The following is a 23,314-nucleotide window of genomic DNA, read 5'->3' as shown; positions in this document are numbered from 1 at the left end:
TTCAAATAAACCCAAATATTGCATGCGATGCTACGAAAGATGCACGACAATAATGAAATGCAAAACCCGTAATACCTAAAAATATTAATTAATTTATATAATTAATTTGTATATCATTAACACGAGCTATACGAACTCTAGATAGGTTCAGACAAATTGTACCGTAACGATTACCCTATAACGTAGAAAGAATAAACGTAATATCTCTTTGATCACTTCTCTATCTTCTTTTACTCCCAGATAACACAGATATATATTAATCCTAAGTTGTCCTTCATTGCTAGGTATACCAACTTTTAATGTATGCTTAAAAATATCGGATACATATATAAAAATCAAAGTGACATGACGATAGATACTGCATATAATCATTGATCTACTCAATAAAAGTTAATTTTGCAAGAAGCTACCTGTAATGAAAAGGTCGTCAACAAAGGAAGGTCTGAGAAAGCCATATTGTTAAGTTCTTATTAATGTTCTATACTGAGAATACCTCGAATGGTGTACAATTTACGACTTTTCAAACACTTCTACTCTTATTCTACCAAGACGTTGAAGTTTTCTTAAAACGTGTCCCTGAGTACACAAATTCGTTATTGTTATCTTATTTAATGCTCTTTATATAGAACAGTTTTAATCGACTTGCAAATGCACTTGACTTGCGCCGACCTTTGTCACAATGGTCAACGAAGCACAGTTGGCTCACTGTAAATTACCATATATCCGGGCTTAAAAACGGTTTTTGTTTGCGGCTGTGTCATCATCGTTCAACGGACCTCGTCGCTCGTGAGACACAGAACAATCGGGTGGACTGCGTTTGATTAATAGTATTTGCCGATCCCAAGAGCTGATCCTTCAAAGGTAAGGAGTGTACATAAAAGCGTATGGCCATAAAAGGCATCGATGATGTTTAGACGATTTCGTATCTTCCATTGTTCCTCTAAGCGGTAAATTCGACAAACGTGTATTGGTCTTTGCACAATTTCAACGGTGAATTACATCACATTGTCCTTGGTCGTTGTCCACGCGTACCTCTCGTTCCTTGACACGATAATCCTAAAAAATTACGACGTATGTACTCCTTTGATTAATGGTACACGAAGGTTCGAAATGGAAATGGAACACGTGGAAATAGCCATTTTTGAAATGTCTTTCTGTGCGAATCTTGGTAAGATTGAAACTTTTTCGTTCAATGCTATCACCCTACACGCGAAGCCAGTCACCTAAGGATAGAGAGTGAAATAGTTTCGTGGTTTCGAGATTTATTTTATAAATTAATTAATTTAATTTATATAATTTAATGAAAAATTCCTCGCTATTTAGCGAACGATAAATATCCATTGAAAATAAATTTCAAGGGATTTTGTACATTACTCGTGTATAATTATATAGGCACGAATATCCATGGCCGGATACTTGAGCGATCAACAGGATGCACAGGAACTAGATAACGTACATAAACGCATTAACACTTTGTTGTGGGAACTACATAATTCTCACGGTAAACTGCTATATATGTCTCTTCGAGTAAACTCGTGTTCCAAGTAAAATTTATACTATATTCCGAATCGCCTAGCATTCACGATTTTGTAAGGAAAGGAACATCGATGACTATGAAATGATAGAAAAAAGTGATAACCTGGAGTGATAGGGTGCTTTCGCCATAGTATACGAAGGGCTTGAAAAAGGCGCCATTCGGTGTAATATCGTCAATATTACTTATAATAATATTACTTATATTAATCTTGACGATTCCTTCGTAGCTGGAGATGCAGAATGAACTTATGTGTTTTACGTAGATTGTATAATTTTGGGGAAACTAGTGCAGGCTTCCTGCAATACGTAACGCAATCAACGAAACGCAACATCATTGTATGAATCAGAATTTAACCGACGATACACCTTCGCAACTATATATTCCCAGCCACGGAAATTATTTTTCCTCCTTTTAATAATTGCGGTAATATTTCGGCACCGATATGACACCATATATAACCAAGAGTCTGATGTGTCTCTAGCACATTCGATTACGGGTTCCTGTACACACGTAGTTCAGGTGTAATAGAGGTTAGAATAAAGAAGGAAGACAGTGTTCTATTGTGGGTGTGACAACTTGATACTCTTATCTAATTCATGCTCTTGTGAACGATTTCGATATTGTTTGAACTTTTTTGAAGCAAATTAATCAATTTTTGGTATTCAGGAGATGAAGTCAATTATCACGATATGCTTCATACTGGCGGTGGCTAATGCCAACCCTTTCTGGAGAAATGGAAAGGAATGGCCGAAACATCACCATCCGCCAGGACACTGGTTCCCACCTGAAGATACACCTATGCCAAAATGCCTGCCATTCCAGCCCCCAGAACATTTCTCATTGAAACTGGAACCGTTGCTAGAAACTCTGTTTTCGTTCAAAGCTAATCAGAAGAATAGTCCTATGCAGAGTTGCGCTGCTGTGTGGGTCTGTCGCAAACCGGAGACAAATGACATCGTAAGTTGCTATATTGCATTATATTAGTGGTAAAGACTATTAGAAAGTATCGTGCAACGATTTCCTTTATTAGTATGCAGGGTGTCCCAGCAACGGTAGTACAACTGCAAGTGGGTGATCCTACGTGAAAAAGCAAATCGAAAATAAAGAATAAAATTTTTTCATTCGAAGCTTCGTTGTCGAGAAAATCGACGTTAAATATTCACCGAGTACGCGTACAATTAACTTTGGCTAAGGCGGATGGACCATTAGTATACCAGCGTCCGCGGTGGATATTCAAATTCGATTTTCTCGACAACGAAGCTTCGAATGGAAAAATTTTATTCTTTATTTTCGATTTGTTTTTTCACGTAGAATCACGCCTTTCCCGGTTGTACTACCGTTGCTGAGACGCCCTGTACATATGATCATCTTTTTAACTTAAAGGATCAAATTTTCTATAGTTTCATTGTCAACACGTAAAACTTGTATTCGGTAAAACAAATATTTTCATTCATAAATCGTTTGTAGATCATTACTGAGATCGATGGAACACAGACGGTAGTTAGCAAACAATCGCCAAACGAAAGTAATGGCCAAATGAGTTCTACAGAAACGAATACTATGTCCTACACTACGCCAGAAGTAGAAACTGAAGTTAACAACACTGCAGGAGTGGGACTTCTGGATATTCGATCAAGTGCACAATAACTGAATGGTAAAAGACAATGAATTCGAGGAGAATTATGCTTGAGAATTTGACTTTTCTTGATGAATAGGAGAGTAGCGATACAAATAGCTATGACGCAATAATGTTAATATTTTTAATATGAAAATATTTTCATTTTTATATATCTTCTTATTTTTGTAATTAACAATTTTTAATCCAGTTATTAATAAAATTGAAGTTGTGTATATGTAATACGGTATTTTAGATTTTTTATTTAATTTATAGAAAATAAACGTTTGGCACAGAAAAGAAAAAAGTACAACATGCCTATACGCGACTAATTTCTATTTTCAAATTCTATTATCAATCGCAGAAAGTGAGTAATTTGTTCATTTTCACGGCCTAAGCTACTATGCGTTGCATGAGAGAAGCCATCTCGTTCGGTTGCGGTGTAAGAGGGGTTGCTCTTACCACTTGAGCAACCACTTGCTCCGCTTGTACTCTTGTTAGTAATACCCACTCTTCTATGACACTCCCAAAACTACTATCTCCAAATTCGGTAACGTGATACGTTAACATAGGTGTAAGATATCCGCGAAAGAAATGTTATCTCAGAGTTAACTTACAATGTGTTGGAAGCACTACTACGCTTTGTAATGAGTCTACGTTCTTGTATCCATTTATTGCGTCTATCTCACTTGGTCTCGTTGCTTCGTTCGCTTTCTTTGTGACATGGTGTTCTATGACCGGGCTAATAGGAAGGGATCAGTTCTGCCAATAAGGGAAGCGTTTTACTCTACTTCTGCCATGATGTTAGAATGGTTGGGCTGGTGGGTATTCGGTCCTATAAGTTTCTCAGATGACTTCTCTCATGCAACACATAGTACTGTGTCCTTTTCTAACCATCTTCTGTCCTCGTCAATCAAGTCACGTGGTTTTAGACGAGCTCCTCGCACATTCTGTGTTCCTGCTACTAAACTCGAGCTTCGGATTCAAAATCAAAGATGGCACTGACAGAAGCCCTTAAATTTTCTATCCTTGTCTATCTTATTGAAGGCATTAGGGCTGTATCGACGGGTTCCATTAGAGACATATTAAGTTTATATTTTGAACAGAATATACGTTTTTTATAGATTATAACTGCCAACGCACTTCCAGGAGATAAATTTCCATGATATGTATATGTATGTCAAAATATTTTTATTTTCCATTTTTTTTGGCTGAAGCAAAGTATTACACGAAGAGTAAAAATGTTAGAAGATTTATTCTCGTCTTATAAGTTAGGTGGAAGATTACCTTTTAACAACTTTATATTAAAAAGTTATTCGTTCTAATGTATCGAACAACGAAACGGTTTCAAATTACAAGTGATTCAGAGAAATTTCTTATAATTTTGTGATTAGCATAAAAAAATACATGAAAATATATACATGTTTTGCACATAAAAAGTGAAATCTACTAGACAATGACTTTGATGTCGATTACGTATAACTACGGCCCTGATCGCTTGCGTGTCCTGTCAACATTGATCATCTTAATATTGTTCCTGAATAGTTTCTGCTTCGGAAAAGCCTACAGGTAAAGAATTTTTCTGGAAACTCACATTTTTCGAAAACTGAGAGTAATAGATTAATTTCTATTACAGATTCGTGTTCAGGAAATTAAATTCTACAGGAATTACCCAATGGATATTACAGCTTAGAGAAAATGGTAAAATTTATTGAACAGTGTAATTTATTTAATCTAACTTTTTATATTAATAAAATTTTTTCAAATGTTGGTATGAATGATATGATAATTCAGTATGCTGTTGGTAGACGTGAAGAAAGAGAAAGGCGTTGACGAACGAATGTTGCATATGGTGTCTGTTACAAGCAAGTGTGGAAGGATTGAGTTAAGAAAGTAAAAATTATAATTAGAAATTTTAAATTCAAGTCTGATATAGCAATTTGTATATTTATATTCAAAACGATTTACAAGCTATTCATTTTTATTTATATTCTTACTATATTTACTAACGTTTTCATTCACTATTAAATATCTTATATTACCATTCGTGTCTTGTGCAATACAAAACCACAACCCAATTCCCATCACTAAGGATAGTACATTTTCATATATATGGGCAATTATATTAATGCTTTATTGTATAAGTTGTAAATAATATCATTATAAGTTTAATGAAAATATATTTAAATATTTGTAACTATTTTGTTTTATTAATTCCATACATATCATTATTTTTAAACGCAGTTGATAATACATTTTAATAGAGGTCGCTCTAATAAGAATGTGAAACTATGTCACGCTATATTCGTATCTGAATCAACATAACCTTAAATAGTGCCTTGATATTCTACTGTTGGTAAATGAACTAATATGGTATGTTGAGAAAGTGTTATGTGGTATATTATTAACAATTGATTTGAAAAATTCGTGCTGATTGACCAAAATCCTAGAATTTTCAATAGATTTTTTAAAAATTAATCGTCTCAATATTTAGTTTAATAAATTAAATTGTAGTTGTGCAATGATAAAAAGAGAAAAGAGAGGAGGAAAGAAAAAAGGAAAAGTAAGTATATTTCGTTTGGATCCTGCTAGCGGACTTATTGTTGAAACTTTCTAAAAACTGATGTCCTGAATGCTAGAATGGTGAGGGATGGTTAATAAAAACTTTCGAGAATTGTGTTTGGTGTGCATCCCTCTGGTGGCAAGTATAGGAGGGCCGCCACAACATTAATACGTGACCTCACCCGTCTTTGTGTGGTTATGTCCGGTGATTCATAGATATCATTTGTAATATTACACATTTTTACGAACGATATCGGATGTAAATTTATCGAATTTGTCGTGAAAATTGATTACAAAATGACAGAAGTTCATAACTTAGGTGTTGATGCTATTAGCTGTCATGCTTGGAATAAAGACAGAAAAGGTTTGACTTTTGTTTGATGCAACACAGTTCTTTTGCCAATCAATTTGCAAATCAATTTGCCAAGTAGTTTCATTGTATTTTTGCAGAAGTAGCAATCTGTCCAAATAATAGTGAAATTCAAGTTCACAAACGTACGTCAAGTGGTTGGAAATTATTACAGAATTTGCAAGAACATGACATGCATGTCTTGGGTATTGATTGGGCACCAAATACTAATCGAATAGTAACATGTTCTGCAGACAAAAATGCATATGTTTGGACACAAGAGGGAGATGGAAAGTGGAATCCTGCATGGGTGCTTTTAAGAATAAACCGAGCAGCAACATGTGTGAAATGGTCTCCACTAGGTATGATAATGCTCTAATCCAGTTCTGTTACGAAATTATATTTGAATAAATGTACATTGAGAAAACATTCACTTCTTTTTTTATAGAAAATAAATTTGCTGTTGGATCTGGAGGTAGAGTAATAGCTGTTTGTTATTTTGTATCCGAGAATAATTGGTGGCAGTGTAAGCATATAAAACGCCCATTAAGATCCACTGTAACTACAGTTGATTGGCATCCAGATAATAAAGTTTTGGTTGCTGGATCCACTGACTATAAAGTTCGTGTATTTAGTGCATTCATTAGTGATATAGAAGATGCACCTGGTAATGGACCATGGGGTCATAGTAATACTTTAGGAACATTACTTGCTGAGTTTCAAAATACTCCCAATGGAGGTAGAGAGAAATATCTTTGTGTTAACAAAATTTAACAAATATCTTTTTGTTATCTGTATTAATCATTTTCTTTTTATGTCTAGGAGGTTGGATACACTCTGTTGCATTTAGTCCTTGTGGTAATAAAATTTGTTGGGTAGCACACAATTCATCAATTTGCATTGCAGATGCTACCAAAGGAAATACAGTTACACGATTATATACAGAGCATTTACCATTTTTAAGTTGTGTTTGGATGGGATCCAATTCTATTATTGTTGTGGTATTTATACATATTTTTTACTGTATTCAATAATTTTTATCCCATGTATATAAATGACAAATACTAATACATAAAATTTGGTTGGTTTTTTAGGGACATAGTTGCATGCCTATGCTTTATTCAATAGATGACAATGGTCAACTATATTTTGTATCAAAATTAGACAACACACAGAAAAAAGAGGCCGCCGGGTTATCTGCTATGCGTAAATTCCAATCATTAGATCGCCAAGCGAGGACTGACACTAATGACAACGCCTTGGATAGTATACATCAAAATACCATCAATTGTGTACGCAAAGTATCGACTAACGAATTTAGTACGAGCGGTTTAGACGGTCAGTTGGTAGTTTGGGATCTTAAGGTAAATTGTAATATTTAATATACAGTATTTCTCCTACATTCGTAGTCAATATCAACATATAATCATATTATGATTTTTTGATTTAGCTCCTGGAAAATTCCATTGCTGGTCTCAAGATAGCATAAGTGAAATTTTTTTATATCAGAAGAAGACAGAAGATATTACATCAGATGAAAAATGTATAAATGTTAAATCTATAACTAAAAGACAGAAATATACAATTTCTCATTAATTCTTTAATTATATTGTTAATCCCTCCTGCATAAAATATATTTTTAATTAAATACACGTCAGCCCATGTGTAAAATGATTTACCTGTCTTGCATGCGTATGTCTAATAATTCAAAGTCTTTCTATTGGAATTGCATTTGCTATATTTATATATCTTTTCTTTCTATGTTGATATACGTGTTGCGATTAACACGATACTTATCTCGATTGGCGAGTGGTTTGCATAGTTTCAGGCGTCGCGGCAAATACGACGGTTCACTGTTCGTCAGGCGTAAAAGGTTGATTCCGCGCCTGGAAACTACACGGTCTCATGTGAATCGAGTGGGGGGGGCAGCCGGACAAGTTCAGCACGAATATCGATTCAGTCTCGCACAAACCACCCCCATGTACCGTGCCCGTTGCAGTAGCTCCACCTTTTAACTTTGTTTTCCATTCTGTGTCATGACTGACACATAAACAGAGAGGAGCATCGCGGTAAAAAGAGTGTATGCATGGTGCACACCGTGTTTCACAAACAGAACGGATACTACAGTGACGCGTTTTATTATTTTAGCAGCTTTAAAGGGGATATATTAAACGTGAAGAACCGAGATTGTTATTGATAGAAACGTCTTTGCCGATGATGCTTATCGATTTGAAAACTAATCTTAAAAAGACATTATATTGTTCGTACAGTTTATAGTGAGGTGCTTAAGTTTATTACATAAACTGAATTAATAACCAGGAGACGTGATACTTTACTTATCTTATACGAAGAATGATAATTATCGAATGTGTACTTGTATCTTATTTCGCAACGTAGCTTCAGCGTTGTCTTTTTTGTTCACTTCTTTCCCCTATCCTTCATTCTGGGCATTCGCCTCCTTTTGCTTTTCTGTTACATTTTTCGTCAAATGATTCGAGTGGCTGTCACAGGCTGTCTATTAAAATAGATCCTTCCAGTAAAACGTTTCATCATCGATTCGTCGTGTGCTACGTGTTCTCTCGAAGGGTTGCGTTTCGTTTTTCTCGACCACGCGCGTTGATACAGCCGTTGATAAATTTAGAAAGTTGTTGAGAGTTATAATCGAACGTTTTTCATGGAATTAACGATTGACCTTATGTGCCTGGGGATCTCGTGATTGTCGCGGACGTGGCTGAAAATTACGAACGCAAGAGAAAGAAGAGAAACCGTGCAAATTTGGAAGATTGAGTTTTGTTCGCGTGTCTGTCGAATATGAAACACTTCAACTACGGCCACACGCATTCCTATTCATCTTGACTACGAATCGTGGGTGAACAAAGGAAGTGCGCCTCCGCTTCTTGAGAGATGTCTTCGATATCAGCGCAGGGGGTCGTCGAAAGAGCCAGCGCCGAATTGACCAAGAGAATCAACGGTCTGGGGCTGAGAGCGTCTAAACATCATGGTTGGTAAATTACTAATTAGTATATTTTGTTTCTCTGTAACATAGAATATAGGAATATCAAGAAATATACTACAGAAGTATTAAGTATTTAACTTTAGTCATCTTATCAAATGAGTCAATTTAAAATTGAAAACAAAAACTGATTAACTTGAAAAAATGTAAATTTTTAGTATAATTTTGGAAAATGAAAAATATAATTAGTAATGGTATTCTTGTGCCTTCTATTTTCAATATCGAATAAAAAAAGAAATGTACGAAAAACAGAGTCACAGAAAATTCAATATATTAACATTTCTGCTAAATGTAAGTATGATATCCAAATGAAAGTATCATATCACATACAGAGTTTTTAAGCCATCGAGGGTAGCTTACTGAGCAATAAACTCATTCGAGTAGACCATCCTCTAATTATTTCAAGCACCTCGTAGCCCGTTTTATCCTTCATGCAAATGGCCCTCTTTACTCGAGAATAATTTAAAATCGATAACTTTATTCGAGAATAACTTGGAATCGGCGAGTTTTAATCTAACTTGAAAAATGATGTATAATTATTGAATCCCGATTCTACGCTTTAAAATAAAGCTTCAACTATATGTTATATTATGTAATTTCTTTTTTGTCTTTCTATAACATATCTGTTATTTTAGTACATTCAAATTTTAAATGATTGTCGAATCGGGTCAACCCACAAATTGGACGAGACATCATTACGTAATAGCAATAATGAAATGATTTCCATTAAACTGCAACCCCAAGCCACTCCTTCTACAGAGTTTCTTAATTCTGCATTATGCAACATTGGCTGATTGCTTCCCCGACGTTGTTCTTGTGATTCCCTTCCAAAACGCTCGTTAGAACGGCCACCAGGTGCCTTTAGTCGCACTCTAAACTGCAATGGAATCGATAGCATTCGTCCTCGTGCACGTGGAAACGTAGAAACCGAACTGACCATCCCTTAATCTTTTACCTTCTTCCTCGCATTCGTTATCATTTATTCTTTATTCTCTTCCACCGTCTTCCATTCATTTGAAAAATTCTCCGAAGAAACTAAATAAAATTCATGTTTAATCTTATACAATATTTCATTACAAACATACAAATTTATTCTTAATTTGACTTACGCTTTTTAACATTACATTTTGCTACATTTATCCTATGTGTTTTATATAACCTTACTCTTCCAGTGAACATCACATTTAAAGGTTAAGTACAAAAATACTTGAACGAATCAATTCTATAAAAATATTTCTCAAAACTAATTAAACATTCGCTCAAATCTTAATCAATCTTACCACAATAACCACATAAAAAGTGTGTATTCTATACTCACATTGCGACAAGATACTAAATTTTAAGTATAGCTATATCTACCGATGCAACAATAATACCGACTGTAAGTGATCAACCATTATACGTATTCAATGTGACAACTGAATTTATTTCAATCGTTGTTAATTATCGTTAATTGTTGCCGCGAAAACGTCGCATCGGCTGACGGGACTAGGTCGCCGATTTACAGCCCGGAAATATCGATGAATCGGCGATTCGTCGCGTTTGATGAACGCGAGAGGCCGCGCATTGAGTTTGAATGGGAAACCAAGAGACAAAAGGCCGCGCACGCATGTCGGTTTCGACGATAGAGAAGCCGCGATAAAGTAGGAAATTTATTTTAATGCGTAAAATAACCAATCACCGTGGCTGGATTGCCGCCAACCCCTGTACGACTAATAAAATCGCAGTAGATTGGCCAGGCTTCTTCTCTGACATAATTAATCATTCGTTCTGTGTCGTTGGACTGATCGTCGCCGTTTCTTAAAACGAAGACCCAAATCTAACTTTTTGATTGGATCTCTATGAAATTCAAACACTACAAATGAATAAATTATAATTAGACGACGAATACATAGATTATTCGATTTTCAAAGTACCTGTGCCCTGTTCATTATTATGTTTTATTAAACAAGTTTTATTTATTTATGAAATTAATTCTGTTTTATAATTCTATATTTAGTTTTGGAATGAAGTGGATGTTTTTTTATCTTTTAAAGAAATTTACATTTGTTCGTGAAGGTAAAAGCAGTCATTTATACCAAACTTTGTGATTTTGTAATTTCGAACAAATTTTTTTTCTAAATTTTGCATTATTATGCGTATATTATCAATAAATATTTTTACAACAGAATATTAATGTTCTACATATAAAGAGTTGATCAATACTGGCCATAAATTTGAAGAAAATTATAGAAAATTTATTGGTCCAAAATTAAGAATTCTGACCGTGTTACTATAATTTTATTAACTTTGCAACTTTGAGTATCAATAAAATTAGAATGTCCAATAAATGAATAAATATAAGTTATATCATTGTTTTTAGATAAGTGAATTGGATAGTAGAATAGAAGGTCCTGTTGCAATTTAATCCTTAGTAAATACGATTTGTAATAAAAAGATAGAGACAGGAAATAGGGACGTACCCGGAGCCAAATAGGACATACAGCTCGAAAATAAAACGAAAATAAATGCTGCATCTTCGCAGTGAAGTTACCTTTGCAGAAACGCCTTTAAAGAAACTCTCGCCAATACATACATACCAAGTTTTCTTAAACACTATTCTTTTCAATTTTCAAATCGGTACAGAATCTAGTTTTTTTAATATACATCGTCACAACTTTTAATAAGAGAAAAGAATTTTTTATAATCGTTTTATTTTGTGACAACTGTTTTAATTAGTAGCTAATTATAATTTATTTAAATTTATAAATTATTTAAAAATATTTCACGAATAATCGAAGACTTGTCCATAATCACAACTTTATGCTTAAGATTATATCTATGAATATTAGTAAATCAGTAAATCAGTAATCATTGTCTTTATGTGAGTATAGATAATTCATTCTAGGCTCGGTTTAGACAAAGAATGTAGATGTTCTCATTCATGTAAATACCATTAAGTTTTCTAGTGAACAAATATTCGATTACAACTGTTTATCATCGAAGAGGTAAATATTATTTTACAGGAATTTAAAAAAGCCTTCGGCATCGAGAAGTCTTCTGAAACCTTACATTGAGCTTTATCGCGTCAATATTTCCTCCACGCGACCTAAAACAATTACAATAATACGTTTACAAGTGCTTTGGAAATCATCGAACCGGTTTGAAAATTATTTAATTCTTACCTATTCCTAGACATTCCAAGTATTAACTGTCTACTTGGCTGACTGTTTAATTCATAGTAAAAACCATAATGACAATTGCTTTTCAATAAGTCGCATTAAGTATCAAATAGTGAACAAAAGGAAATACGATGTTTAAATAAACCATGGAATGTTTCAGGTGGGGGAAAGGCGAGCGTCATGGAACGCGTTACGCACGTGTTCTGCGGGAGTGGCGGGGTTCCGTACACGAATTTGCAGAGCGCGAACAATGCGAACGCAACCCCGGAAAAGCCGAGCAGGAGCGTACCAACGTCGATGAGCAACATGCCATCAGCGAACAACAAGAGCCTGAACACGGTCGGCACTCCCAGTAGAGCAAGGATATCGAGAAATCGACCGAAAAATGTGCCACTGGCGAGTGGTGGAACAGGCGGATACGTTGCGCCGGCCACGTGGGATCAGCTGATGGAAGACGATCATTTTCTCAGCAAATTTTTCCTCTACTTTACCGCCATTGAAAGGAGGATTTTGGCACAGGTGCCAGTAATCGAATGATCGTTATTAATTAAACTTACGGCGAATACGTCATCTTTATATCTCTTCTTCGTGTACCAATCTTAAAGAAAAGCAAGCATTTTAGCAGAATATTAAATTGGTGAAGTTACATTAGATATATTAATCAAGTACTTGTCTGACACTTTGTTTACTTACCTTGTTTCTAATATACTTGAATTGCAATGTGACAAAGAATATTTTTGTTTGCTCAATGAAAGTTTCAATTCTATCAAAGTTATTAATTCTATTTGAGGTTAGCAATAACCCACGAAAGATAAAACGTGTTCACTGCCCGGTTTTTGGCATTGATTTGCGATAGTATTATAGATAGTCAGAATTGACGATGTGAATTAGATAATAGTCGTTTTCTTGGACGTGTAGAATGATTCTTCTTGATCATAAAATAAATCATTTGTGATTAAACAGAATTTTGTAGCGAGATGCTTCGTCAACTAACATATTTGTTTTGAAGCGAACGTCAGACCTATTGGCTCAAGCTCTCCGTATGGAGTCTAATGATTTACAGATCGGAACGTTGTACACCTAAAGTTGCCTGTTTAGTAGGCTTTTCGATTGATCGAATAACCGTTCGAGTAAGGTTAGATTGATATACGATCTCGAATATATTCTGTATGGGATTCCTAGAGGTCTCTGTTACGAAACCTATTAAAACCAAACTCAAAGCTATTTCCTGATTCGTGCTTCAAAAGACCATTATTCTATTTTCGTTCGTACATTACATCAAACAATTGGAGTTTACATTCCGTGATTTAGAGTAACAAACTGAACGAAGAATGTGGATAAATCTGTAAATGATATAGCGTGTAATGTTTAGAAATTCTTATAGTTACTTAAAAATTCTAACATGTTATGATAGATGGAATAATCTGTGATGTTACCGTTTAAAAGTTATACAGATGATTCTCTATTTATGTATTTTAAATTATGTATAGATATTCATCCAATCTTAATACAATTTTTACATAGGATGTCTGTCATAGTTTATCTGTCATATAATACCAAACAATACTAAAATTTTATTTTCATAGTTTTTAATTTCTTTTACAGGATGATTCATTGGCTAGTGGACACAAAGATAGTACCGTCGTCTAAACACCACCAAATATTGAAGCAGGGGTCCTGTGTCCTTACACAATAATCTGATCAATGTGTGCAGCGACTACATTTGTGTGTATCTATGTATAAGTCGTAAAATTTTAAATGTCAAAGTTTCTTGAACGGGCAGTACTACTTTTGAGTCCATTAGCGAGCGAAGCACCCTGTATAATGATTTGTTGCTAAACACTTGTAAGTTATTGAACATTCGAGAAATTTGATATTTCTGCAAAAATTATACAAGAAATTAATTATTCGATGATTTATAGGTTTGCTCAAAATGGAGGGACATACTTTACGCACGACCTCGACTCTGGGCGGGTTTGGTGCCTGTAGTAAGGTGTCGAGAAGTGCGTGCTATGCCTCCTGGTTCGCGCACGCAACTCTACGTCTCCTTGGTCAGAAGAGGATTTCATTCATTGGTTCTTCTCGGTGCGTCGGACGAGGATATCCCCGAACTGACACATGGATTCCCGTTAGCGCAGAGAAACATTCACTCTTTGTCTCTGAGATGCTGTGCAGTTACTGACAGTGGACTAAAAGCGCTTCTAGATCATTTACAGGTAAGCATTTTTAATACAAGAGTATAATTACATTGGAAAATTAAATATTTCGTTAAATGAAGTAAACTGAATTACTTTTTGTTTGCAGATTAAAGATATAAAAAATTTTTATTGGTATAAAGATACAAAAATTAAATGAATTTTTTTTTAAGAAACGATCTGCTACAGATTGTTTAATTTTAAATGCCTCCTTTATATTTGAATATGTAAAAAACTCGCTTTACGGAAAGTTGAATAGTTTGGATAAAAAGTATATTAGGGATGAACTTTTTTCAACGTTTTTTTTTTTCTCTCGAAGATTCAAGGTCAAAAAGAATGAACACCTAAATAAATTACTATATCAAATATTTTGTATTTCATAGGTCTTTAACCTTAGAAGAGAATTTTTTTTTTATTACAGTAGTGTCTTCTCAAACTTTTTATCGACTTTTATTTTCAATTCATCATCAGTTCTTGATGTAATTAAGACACATGGTTAAACGTCTTAAAATAATTGTATCTTGTTTTTAAAATTAATATCATTGATAATGAATATTATCATTGGAAGAATAACCGAGTGAAAATTTCCCTAATGCTATTATATTTTTAGGCGCTGTTCGAGCTTGAATTAGCTAGTTGCAACGAGATAACGGAAGCCGGCCTGTGGACTTGCTTGACACCTAGAATAGTATCGCTCTCCTTGTCGGATTGTATCAATGTGGCCAATGAAGCTGTCGGTGCTGTCGCTCAATTGCTGCCGAGCCTCTACGAATTCTCATTACAGGCTTACCACGTAACTGACGCCGCCCTTGGATATTTCCATGAAAGTAGCTCCCTTAGTATTCTCAGGCTTCAATCCTGCTGGGAACTCACTAATCATGGTGTAGTCAATATTGGTAAGAAATTTTTCTTTTAAAGTTCTCCTTTAAGTCCTCCTAATTTTCAATTTTTAAAAGCTTTATTAAAATATAAGATATTCAAGGAGTATCTCATATTGAAATACTTAAACAAAAATACATACTCAAATGATTATTGAGTTACCATATTAATTATTAAATAACGTCTATGTTATAATGTAAAAAATACCACAAACGTTATTTAAGACATTAATGTCGCGGAAAGCGGGACGGTTGCGACACTGTTCTGCCAGGATCCAGGTAGAAATAATTCACGATGACGATAGCGTGAAATTAAGTCAGGTGGTGCACGCATTCGACTATTATAAATTTAGAATTAAGGAACATCGCTTTATTTAGCTTTCAAGCTGTCACCAACAGTTCAGTTCAAGCTCCCAGGTAAGTACATGTAGTCGATTCGAGGACAACGACCGGTTGATATCATTTACACGATAGTTCTGTATTTATCTATAACAAAATGACACATAATAAGAAACAATATAGAACAAACAGAAACAAAATTTTGAAAAATTATTCATTACTGTTTTTGATTCTATTTTTCAGTACATTCCTTGCCCAATCTGACTGTTCTATCGCTGTCCGGATGTAGCAAAGTAACAAATGATGGTGTTGAATTGATAGCAGAAAATTTGTCCAGGCTTCGTTCATTAGATCTAAGCTGGTGCTCGAGGATCACTGACTCGGCTTTGGAGTATATTGCTTGTGATTTGTACTACTTGGAAGAGCTTACTTTGGACAGGTAAGAGCTACTTAAAGGAGACATTCAGCTACAAACAATGAAGAGACATTTTTCTTTTCTTTTTTTAAATCGTATTAACGACATCGCGAACCCTACAGCGAATCCGTACGATCCATTCATGTTCTAAATACTGAACGCGTGAACAAGCATTCTATTTACGATCGACTATTACGCAATACGCCAATGAATCAGCGATAGTGAACGCGTTCAGACACCTAAGGAGACAGACTTACAATCTGTTTAAACGATCAATCGACTGGCTGTAGGAGACGATATATATATATTGTTTTCGGGAATATAAACTTGGAACTAAATGATTTGATATTGATTGTCGTTTTCATGAGCATTGCAATTTATCTTAAATTGAGGTGTTAATGAAACGATGATAACTTCGGAACGATCGTTGAGTAATTATACGAAGGGAAAGTTTCACTGGTCCACAAGATAATGGGGAAATTTTAGACCTTTCTTTTATTATAAAAATAATATATTTAGTAGTAATAATTTAATCTGAAAAATGAAATAAAGATGTAAAATTAATAATCTATAGTAAATTTATAATTCAAAATATGAGTGAGCTAAAGTATAGCTGTATTAAAATAGCGAAGGGAAAAATATGAAGATTGAAAAGAAGCCAAAACGTGAAAATTTAGAAGATCTATATTAGGAAACAGTTCAACTAGATAGTTTGTTAAACTCTTGTTTTTCTTCCCGCGTAGGTGTGTGCACATCACAGACATCGGCATGGGTTACATTTCCAGGATGAGATCATTGAGTGCATTGTTCTTGAGATGGTGCATACTACTTAGAGACTTTGGACTTCAGCACTTGTGTGGCATGAAATCCTTACAAGTACTCTCGGTGGCAGGTAAGATCAACCTAAGACCTGCCCTATGCGATGCCCTACATTATACATCATAATCTAAAGAATAATTATTCCTTCTGAAGAATGAATAATCATTAACCACTAACCTTATAACATTTTATAAAAAAATGTAAAAATTCGTCTTTAAAAAATTTATCTCTTTTTTTATGTGTACAAAATATAAAGAATATAAACTTTTGCAGGTTGCCCGTTGCTCACAAGTAGTGGATTATCTAGTTTGATTCAGCTTCGGCGTTTACATGAGCTAGAGCTAACCAATTGTCCAGGAACTTCTCAGGAGCTGTTTGACTATTTACGTGAACATCTGCCGCGCTGCCTAATCATCGAATAAATGATGCTTCACTAAAAGTACGGCAACAACTCTAGAGATTCCTTTACGTTTCACCCATAAGACGTTTCTATTCCTATAGGGCGAGACAGCAACATAAAAAGATGTTTCACGTAAAGTACTACATAGAACGGACGATTGTATAAGAGGAGATGATGCAGATGCAGATAAGGAAGAAACAATTAACGTCCAAATGCGGATACTACCGCATACTATGTTCTCTCTTTCAATGACAAAGAGTATAAAATGGAAAAACAGATATAAAAAAGAAAAAAAGAAACACTAGCCCCTAAAACCATGCAAATGTTAACACTAAAATAGCGCGTAGACATTTTTAATACACCAGAGCTCCCGTATGAATCGCACTCCTTTTTCGCCGATATTAGATTTTCGATCGAATCGAACGATTCGATTTATTGTGTTGTTTCTTTTTTCTTTTTCATTTTTGTCGAAAGTGTTAAAAAAAAAGAAAAAATAGGAAAAAAAGGAAATTTAAGAAAAAATGAAAAAAAGTATGCGCCTCCCGATAACTCGGTATCCTGTACAGAGTTTTACACATCGCCGCTTGATAGAGAAAAAAAAAAGTAAACCGAAAGACAGTTTAATTATAGTAGATTCTCACTAAAAAGAAAAAAAACAGCTGAAAAAAATAAAAGAATGTAGAGATTGTTCGATGAGACGGCATGACAGACTCAATAACAGTTAGAACTGTGATAAATTTTTATTATGCGTATATTATTCTACTCCGTTTATGTTATGTAACGACTATGTTTAGGTCGTTGTTTATCCTGCTTCAACATTTTAAGGATGCGCGTGATTATCGACGCGTTAGATGCGGTGCTTTTGAGACAAAAAAATGAGCTACTTAGTGAAGTGATTAAAAAAAAAGAAAAAAATAAGCAAAAAAGAAATGAAAAAAAGTGCAGAAAAACATTCCGGTTGCGTGTTAAAAAGACCTTTCGTTTACAAGACATTACGATTTTTTATTTTTTCGTCAATGTGTTACGTAATAAAGGAGTAAAAAGAAAAAGAGAAAAAAAACATTACAAATTATTGCACATGTATGTACTGTTTAGGAAAAGAAAAAAATTTTTAACTTATATTTTACCTATGTATATTCTGCTGTCATGTAATTAATGTTTCCTACATTTACGGCTTACACCTAGTTAAGTTTTCGAATGTTTTTTCATTAAATGTAATGATATATCGCAATATAGAAAAAAACGTATTTTACGTGTTTAATACTGTTAACTATTTCAACGGTTATTTAAAACAAATCAATGTCAAATATACATTATGCTCTGAGTCAGTACATAAAATATTGAAAGGAAGTTTTATGCCGCTGTTGTAGCTGAATAAATGCAACGTTTTTTACGTTGATACTTATACTAACCGAACAACTTCTGTGTAACGTTTTAACATGTCCTCGACATCTACCGAACTGAAAATATTTTTTGCGTGTTACCACATGTTTAGAAGATAACGTCTTTGTATATATTGTACAAATATACGATTAATAATTCTGTTACTAATCAAAACTAAATAAATATATTCGCACAGTCAAAATTCTATCTGAGATCGGGTCACATGCGACGCTAGTCACGAATATAACTTATAAGAGTGATATACGATAACATGATGGAATGTGCTGTGAAATAAAAATTTATTGATCTGAATTTATTTTTGTATTCTTAGGCATTCTCCCACCATGTTAGCAATCCAAGACCTGGCTCATCAATAGCACCCTAAAATATAGAATTTAAATAATATGAATATAAAATTAAAATAATTACTAGTTTTCATTGAAATGTAAATTTCACAGCTAATATATTCGTCATATTCCTAAGATATAAATACAAACCCCTAAGGTATATGGAGATATATTTTTAGCTTCTGATTTCTCAGTCTCCCCAGACACATTTGGTCCTGTAGGTAATGCCTCTGTGAATGTTTCACTCACTACTCTGAATCGTATGGTTTCTCCTGAAATTTCAAATTACTTTATCTTTGTGTTATCAACTGATTAAACTTCTTAAAATAATTTACCTGCATCCATAAACAAATTATGCTTTTCACCATCTCCTGTATTATATTCCCATACCCATGCTTGTTCCATTTGATCAAACCTAGATGGATGTTGCAGTTTATGAGGTGGTATTATAATATCTTCAAAAAATCCTAATGTTACTGGAAACAAAAGTTTAATAATAAACATGGCATAGATTTAAATAAGCAATAATATTATATGATGTAAATATTACCATGGACTCCATCAACACTACAGCTACGTATTTGACCTATTAATATTTCTTCCATAAATGGACGAAACACAATGAAACGAAATATTACTTTAGTATGAGATGCACCATCACCAGGAAAAATATATGATTCTTCGATTTTTGTAATATCATGAAGAGCAATACAAAGACCAATATTAAGATAAACCTTAAACAAATAAATTAATGATAATCTTAAATCAACTAAAGGAATTGAAGTAAAAGATTTTAATTAATTACAATATTTTACCTTATTTGCTAATTTTCTGTTGAGTTCATTTGTAATAGCATCATTTAATTTTTGTTTAAATTCCCATGGTGGAATTCTAACTGTATCTTTTAACTCCGCCAGAACAAACATTAGAATTGCGCTGTATTTAAAAATGACGAAATTTTAAAATAAGAAATACTTCTTGTTCTAGTTCACTAACACAATATTTACGTTTTTATTCCAATAAATTTATAAACATATAATTTCAATTATATACTTTACATGTTTTAAAACGAGTAAAGCTCCGCTTGCAATACATCGAGGAAAACTGTCTTAATAACAACATAACCTTTAAAACACGTGCTTTAAGACGTTCAAGTGCAAAACAGATACAGATTTTACATATTTCATTTTGTGTTTTAACAGTATTGGAAGTAAAAAATGTAGTACAAATAAAAAATTAAAATACTTATGATATAAGTAAACGAAGATAAAATTAAGAATTTACTCTTGGAAATTATTTAAAGTAAACGAACTATTGACAGCATGGATATCGTAAATTCAATTTTAGAAAAGTACACACAGAAAAAAGATACCTGTAAATCCACAATAGTAAATAAAGATGTAGAAGTCGAAACAGACGTAGGAAGTCTTTTAGTGTTAGATTTTAATAGTGTGAATTTAAAAGTAATGAGGTAACCCAGAAATTTTTTGTCGTACTTAATATGATATTTATTTTATACTAATTTGCTCGTATTAATTACTTGTTTATATTTTATAGATCACAATCTGAACAATATCTAAAAAGTTTAACCAGAGATAATGTACAAATATTGATTAATAAAATTTGGGAACTTCCAACAGAACGTATTGATGAAGTAATAGTAGCAAAATTACCCAAACAAGAATTTGTATTACCACGATCTCGTCAGATTCCAAAACCAAAGCCTTTAACAAAATGGCAACAGTTTGCTAAAGAAAAAGGTATCAAATCCAAACAAAAAAATAAATCCAAGCTTAAATGGGATGAAGAATTACAGGTGAATCATAGCAATATCTTTCCTTTTTCTACTTTTTGATTACATTATTGATATTTATTGATGCAAGCATTTATCTTACTTTAATATTCTTACAGAAATGGTTACCTACATTTGGTTATAAACATAACAAAGCTATGGAGCAAAAAGAATGGTTAGTAGAAGTTAATGATGAAGGTAAAGCCATGGAAGATCCATTTGCAGCTGCAAAAGAAGCAAAAGAAGAAAGAAAATCTAAGAATGAACTCCAGAGATTGCGTAATATTGCCAAGACAAAAAATATAAAAATTCCAAAAGTGGGACTTCCTACCAGAGAACATTTTTCTGATTCACAACAACTTTCACAAGCTATGACTATTGCACGTACATCAACAGCATCAGTTGGTAAATTTCAAGACAGGTATATTTTATATTACATTACTGAAACATTAATTATAGTATTATATATATATATATGTGTATACAATATATAATACTGAGTAGATTGCCAAAAGAAAAAGATGCAAAAGGTATTGCCAAACAAGTTCCTGGTATGAAAAGAAAAGCTGAAAAAATTCCACAAAATTTACAAGAAGAAAAAAGACGGAATACAGATCTGGCAGATAGTATTCTGAAAAGTAATATGAAGATTCTTCGTAAAGACTTCTCTGTACCAAAGTAAATTTCTATACTTCCTATAAAATTTATTTGTGTAAGAAGCACCATGTAAATAAATATTTTTATTTTACAGAATAAAGCCAGTCAAAGCAGGCAGGGAAAAAGGTAAGAAAGGAACAAAAATTAAAGGAGCAAAGAAACCAAAAGCAGGTAAAGGACAACGAAATATGAAGCTTAAAGTTGGTGGTAGAAAGCGAAGATAAAAGAACTATATATTCAAATTTATTCATCTTAATTACTTGAACTTGGATTATTATAAATTAAAAAATGTACTATTAGGTATGTTCATAAGAATAAAATATTATATTAAAATAAATAATATCTATATCAAAATATTTTATTAATTTCTTGTAAATAGTCATTTTTCTTGACCTCAAAAAAATTTTGATATGTTCCTTATAATGACATTCCTTAAAAATTGGACGAACTTAATGTCTAAATCAAACTATATTAATTATAAATATGTTACACTGTTTTTACTAACTTATTAGTTAATAGCAAAAAATGACTACATTTTAGAAAAAACAAAATGTTAGACATAACATGAAAAATATCCTACTCCCTTCCTATTGAACAAACTTTCGGAAATGCAGAAGAAAGGAAATATAATTAAAGTATAAGACTTATGTACTATAGTAAAATTAATCAAAAGTAAACTATATATATTCATAAATTACATATTAGACAATCTGCATAGGAGTATATCTAAAAAGTTCAACTAAATAATCATGAATAAAATGAAAAGAAAGTGTTACAGGTCGATAAGGCAGGTTGTCCCTTGGTCACAAAATCAGGGTAACGCGAGAAAGGTGAAAGGTCAAAAGCAGTACGGGATATCGACTCGGAGAAGTCGTGAGGGCGAGGTAACCTGGTAGAGGGTGTAGGGGAGGGTAAGTGCGAAAGCGGGTTGCCCTAGAATCTGTAGGGGGTTCCACCCCACATGTGATTTTATACGTATTGTATATGTATACACGTTCAATGCCATCTCTACGAAATACAAACGCATTAGAATACCTTGCGTAATTCAAATTGAAATGACAAATACATTCAATTTCGATCTTTCATTTAAAATCTTAATTTCTAATGATGTTCATTTATCATGCTTTCAATATTCTATTTTATTCTATTTACGAATCACAAATAATAGAACTTATCGGGTGAAATATACCGCTGTGAGTGAAATAATGGTTGAAAGCATAATAATGTGATATACATATGTAACATTTCAGATTAAAAGCATATTGTACAGCTTATATGTCCTATTTGATCATAATACTAAGTTTCGATATGACGATATAGTGCATGAATTATATTAGAAAAAAATTGGAATCTATAAATTATGACTACTAACACATATGTGAGGAAAGTTAAATTTTTTCATGACATCGATCAAAAATCGATACCGTTTAAAAGAATATTTCGATAAAATTAATTCGATCATATAACTATATGATTACTTGAGATTTGAACCTTATTGTGTGAGCAAAATGATAAACATTCGCATACCACTGAAACTATCATTTACTGTAAAATTAATCATTTTAATCGAATCTTTCAATTTACTCAAGACTTGGAATCAGGCTCTAATGATATTTTGCTATCGATGCTGCGTGACTACTTTTAATCTTCAGATGCATAGAAAAATCGAACATTATAACTATGTGTGGTAAAGCAAACATGTCATGAACAATTATTATTTTGAAAATGATTACAGTATATACTTCCTGGAGAGAATAACATCGCTCATGACTATCTAATGAAACCTACCTTTCTATGAAAATGTGTTAGCCTTGATTAAGCCTAGATATTCAAAAAGGAGATTGAACGAAAG

At 33.2% G+C, this 23,314-nt stretch overlaps 5 protein-coding genes and 1 long non-coding RNA gene across 7 annotated transcripts; 4 read left to right on the top strand and 2 right to left on the bottom strand.

Annotated features, from left to right (window-relative positions):
• The first annotated feature begins 750 nt into the window (after positions 1–750).
• LOC108553837 (uncharacterized) lies at positions 751–3,298 on the top strand. The gene is made up of 3 exons (XM_017908878.1): positions 751–861; positions 2,204–2,494; positions 3,005–3,298. Exons 2-3 carry the CDS (start codon positions 2,207–2,209, stop codon positions 3,182–3,184), a joined length of 468 nt encoding a protein of 155 aa, XP_017764367.1. The 5' UTR covers positions 751–861; positions 2,204–2,206; the 3' UTR covers positions 3,185–3,298.
• Positions 3,299–5,690: 2,392 nt separating this feature from the next.
• Arpc1 (Actin-related protein 2/3 complex, subunit 1A) lies at positions 5,691–7,659 on the top strand. The gene is made up of 6 exons (XM_017908898.1): positions 5,691–6,078; positions 6,165–6,425; positions 6,512–6,802; positions 6,886–7,064; positions 7,158–7,427; positions 7,514–7,659. The coding sequence occupies exons 1-6, from the start codon at positions 6,012–6,014 to the stop codon at positions 7,550–7,552; spliced, it is 1,107 nt and encodes a 368-aa protein (XP_017764387.1). The 5' UTR covers positions 5,691–6,011; the 3' UTR covers positions 7,553–7,659.
• A 55-nt stretch (positions 7,660–7,714) lies between these two features.
• LOC108553846 (F-box/LRR-repeat protein 16) lies at positions 7,715–18,276 on the top strand. 2 transcript variants are annotated; one of them, XM_017908896.1, is made up of 8 exons: positions 7,715–9,064; positions 12,398–12,756; positions 14,160–14,453; positions 15,043–15,328; positions 15,893–16,088; positions 16,808–16,956; positions 17,157–17,322; positions 17,385–18,276. In XM_017908896.1, the coding sequence occupies exons 1-7, from the start codon at positions 8,968–8,970 to the stop codon at positions 17,303–17,305; spliced, it is 1,530 nt and encodes a 509-aa protein (XP_017764385.1). In that variant the 5' UTR covers positions 7,715–8,967; the 3' UTR covers positions 17,306–17,322; positions 17,385–18,276. The 2 variants fall into 2 exon arrangements, with proteins under 2 accessions (XP_017764385.1, XP_017764384.1); XM_017908895.1 differs by having other exon boundaries at positions 17,157–18,276.
• On the bottom strand, positions 8,992–10,292 carry LOC108553848 (uncharacterized). The gene is made up of 3 exons (XR_001890666.1): positions 10,186–10,292; positions 10,032–10,111; positions 8,992–9,052 (listed from the first exon to the last, which is right to left on the bottom strand). It is a non-coding gene; the product is annotated as an uncharacterized LOC108553848 (long non-coding RNA).
• Positions 18,277–18,483: 207 nt separating the features above from the next.
• Polr3H (RNA polymerase III subunit H) lies at positions 18,484–20,104 on the bottom strand. Its single transcript, XM_017908875.1, has 6 exons — positions 20,072–20,104; positions 19,829–19,949; positions 19,564–19,747; positions 19,349–19,489; positions 19,164–19,285; positions 18,484–19,047 (listed from the first exon to the last, which is right to left on the bottom strand). The coding sequence occupies exons 2-6, from the start codon at positions 19,937–19,939 to the stop codon at positions 18,994–18,996; spliced, it is 612 nt and encodes a 203-aa protein (XP_017764364.1). The 5' UTR covers positions 19,940–19,949; positions 20,072–20,104; the 3' UTR covers positions 18,484–18,993.
• Positions 20,105–20,326: 222 nt separating this feature from the next.
• LOC108553835 (ribosome biogenesis regulatory protein homolog) lies at positions 20,327–21,686 on the top strand. The gene is made up of 5 exons (XM_017908877.1): positions 20,327–20,484; positions 20,571–20,829; positions 20,925–21,226; positions 21,310–21,483; positions 21,557–21,686. The coding sequence occupies exons 1-5, from the start codon at positions 20,336–20,338 to the stop codon at positions 21,684–21,686; spliced, it is 1,014 nt and encodes a 337-aa protein (XP_017764366.1). The 5' UTR covers positions 20,327–20,335.
• Positions 21,687–23,314: the final 1,628 nt, after the last annotated feature.

The sequence above is a fragment of the Eufriesea mexicana genome, unplaced genomic scaffold (assembly GCF_001483705.2).
Source record: "Eufriesea mexicana isolate 0111107269 unplaced genomic scaffold, ASM148370v2 scaffold13818, whole genome shotgun sequence".
Lineage (NCBI taxonomy): Eukaryota > Metazoa > Arthropoda > Insecta > Hymenoptera > Apidae > Eufriesea > Eufriesea mexicana.
The sequence above is the reverse complement of the archived record's forward strand: the minus strand, read 5'-3'. Positions and strand labels throughout refer to the sequence as shown.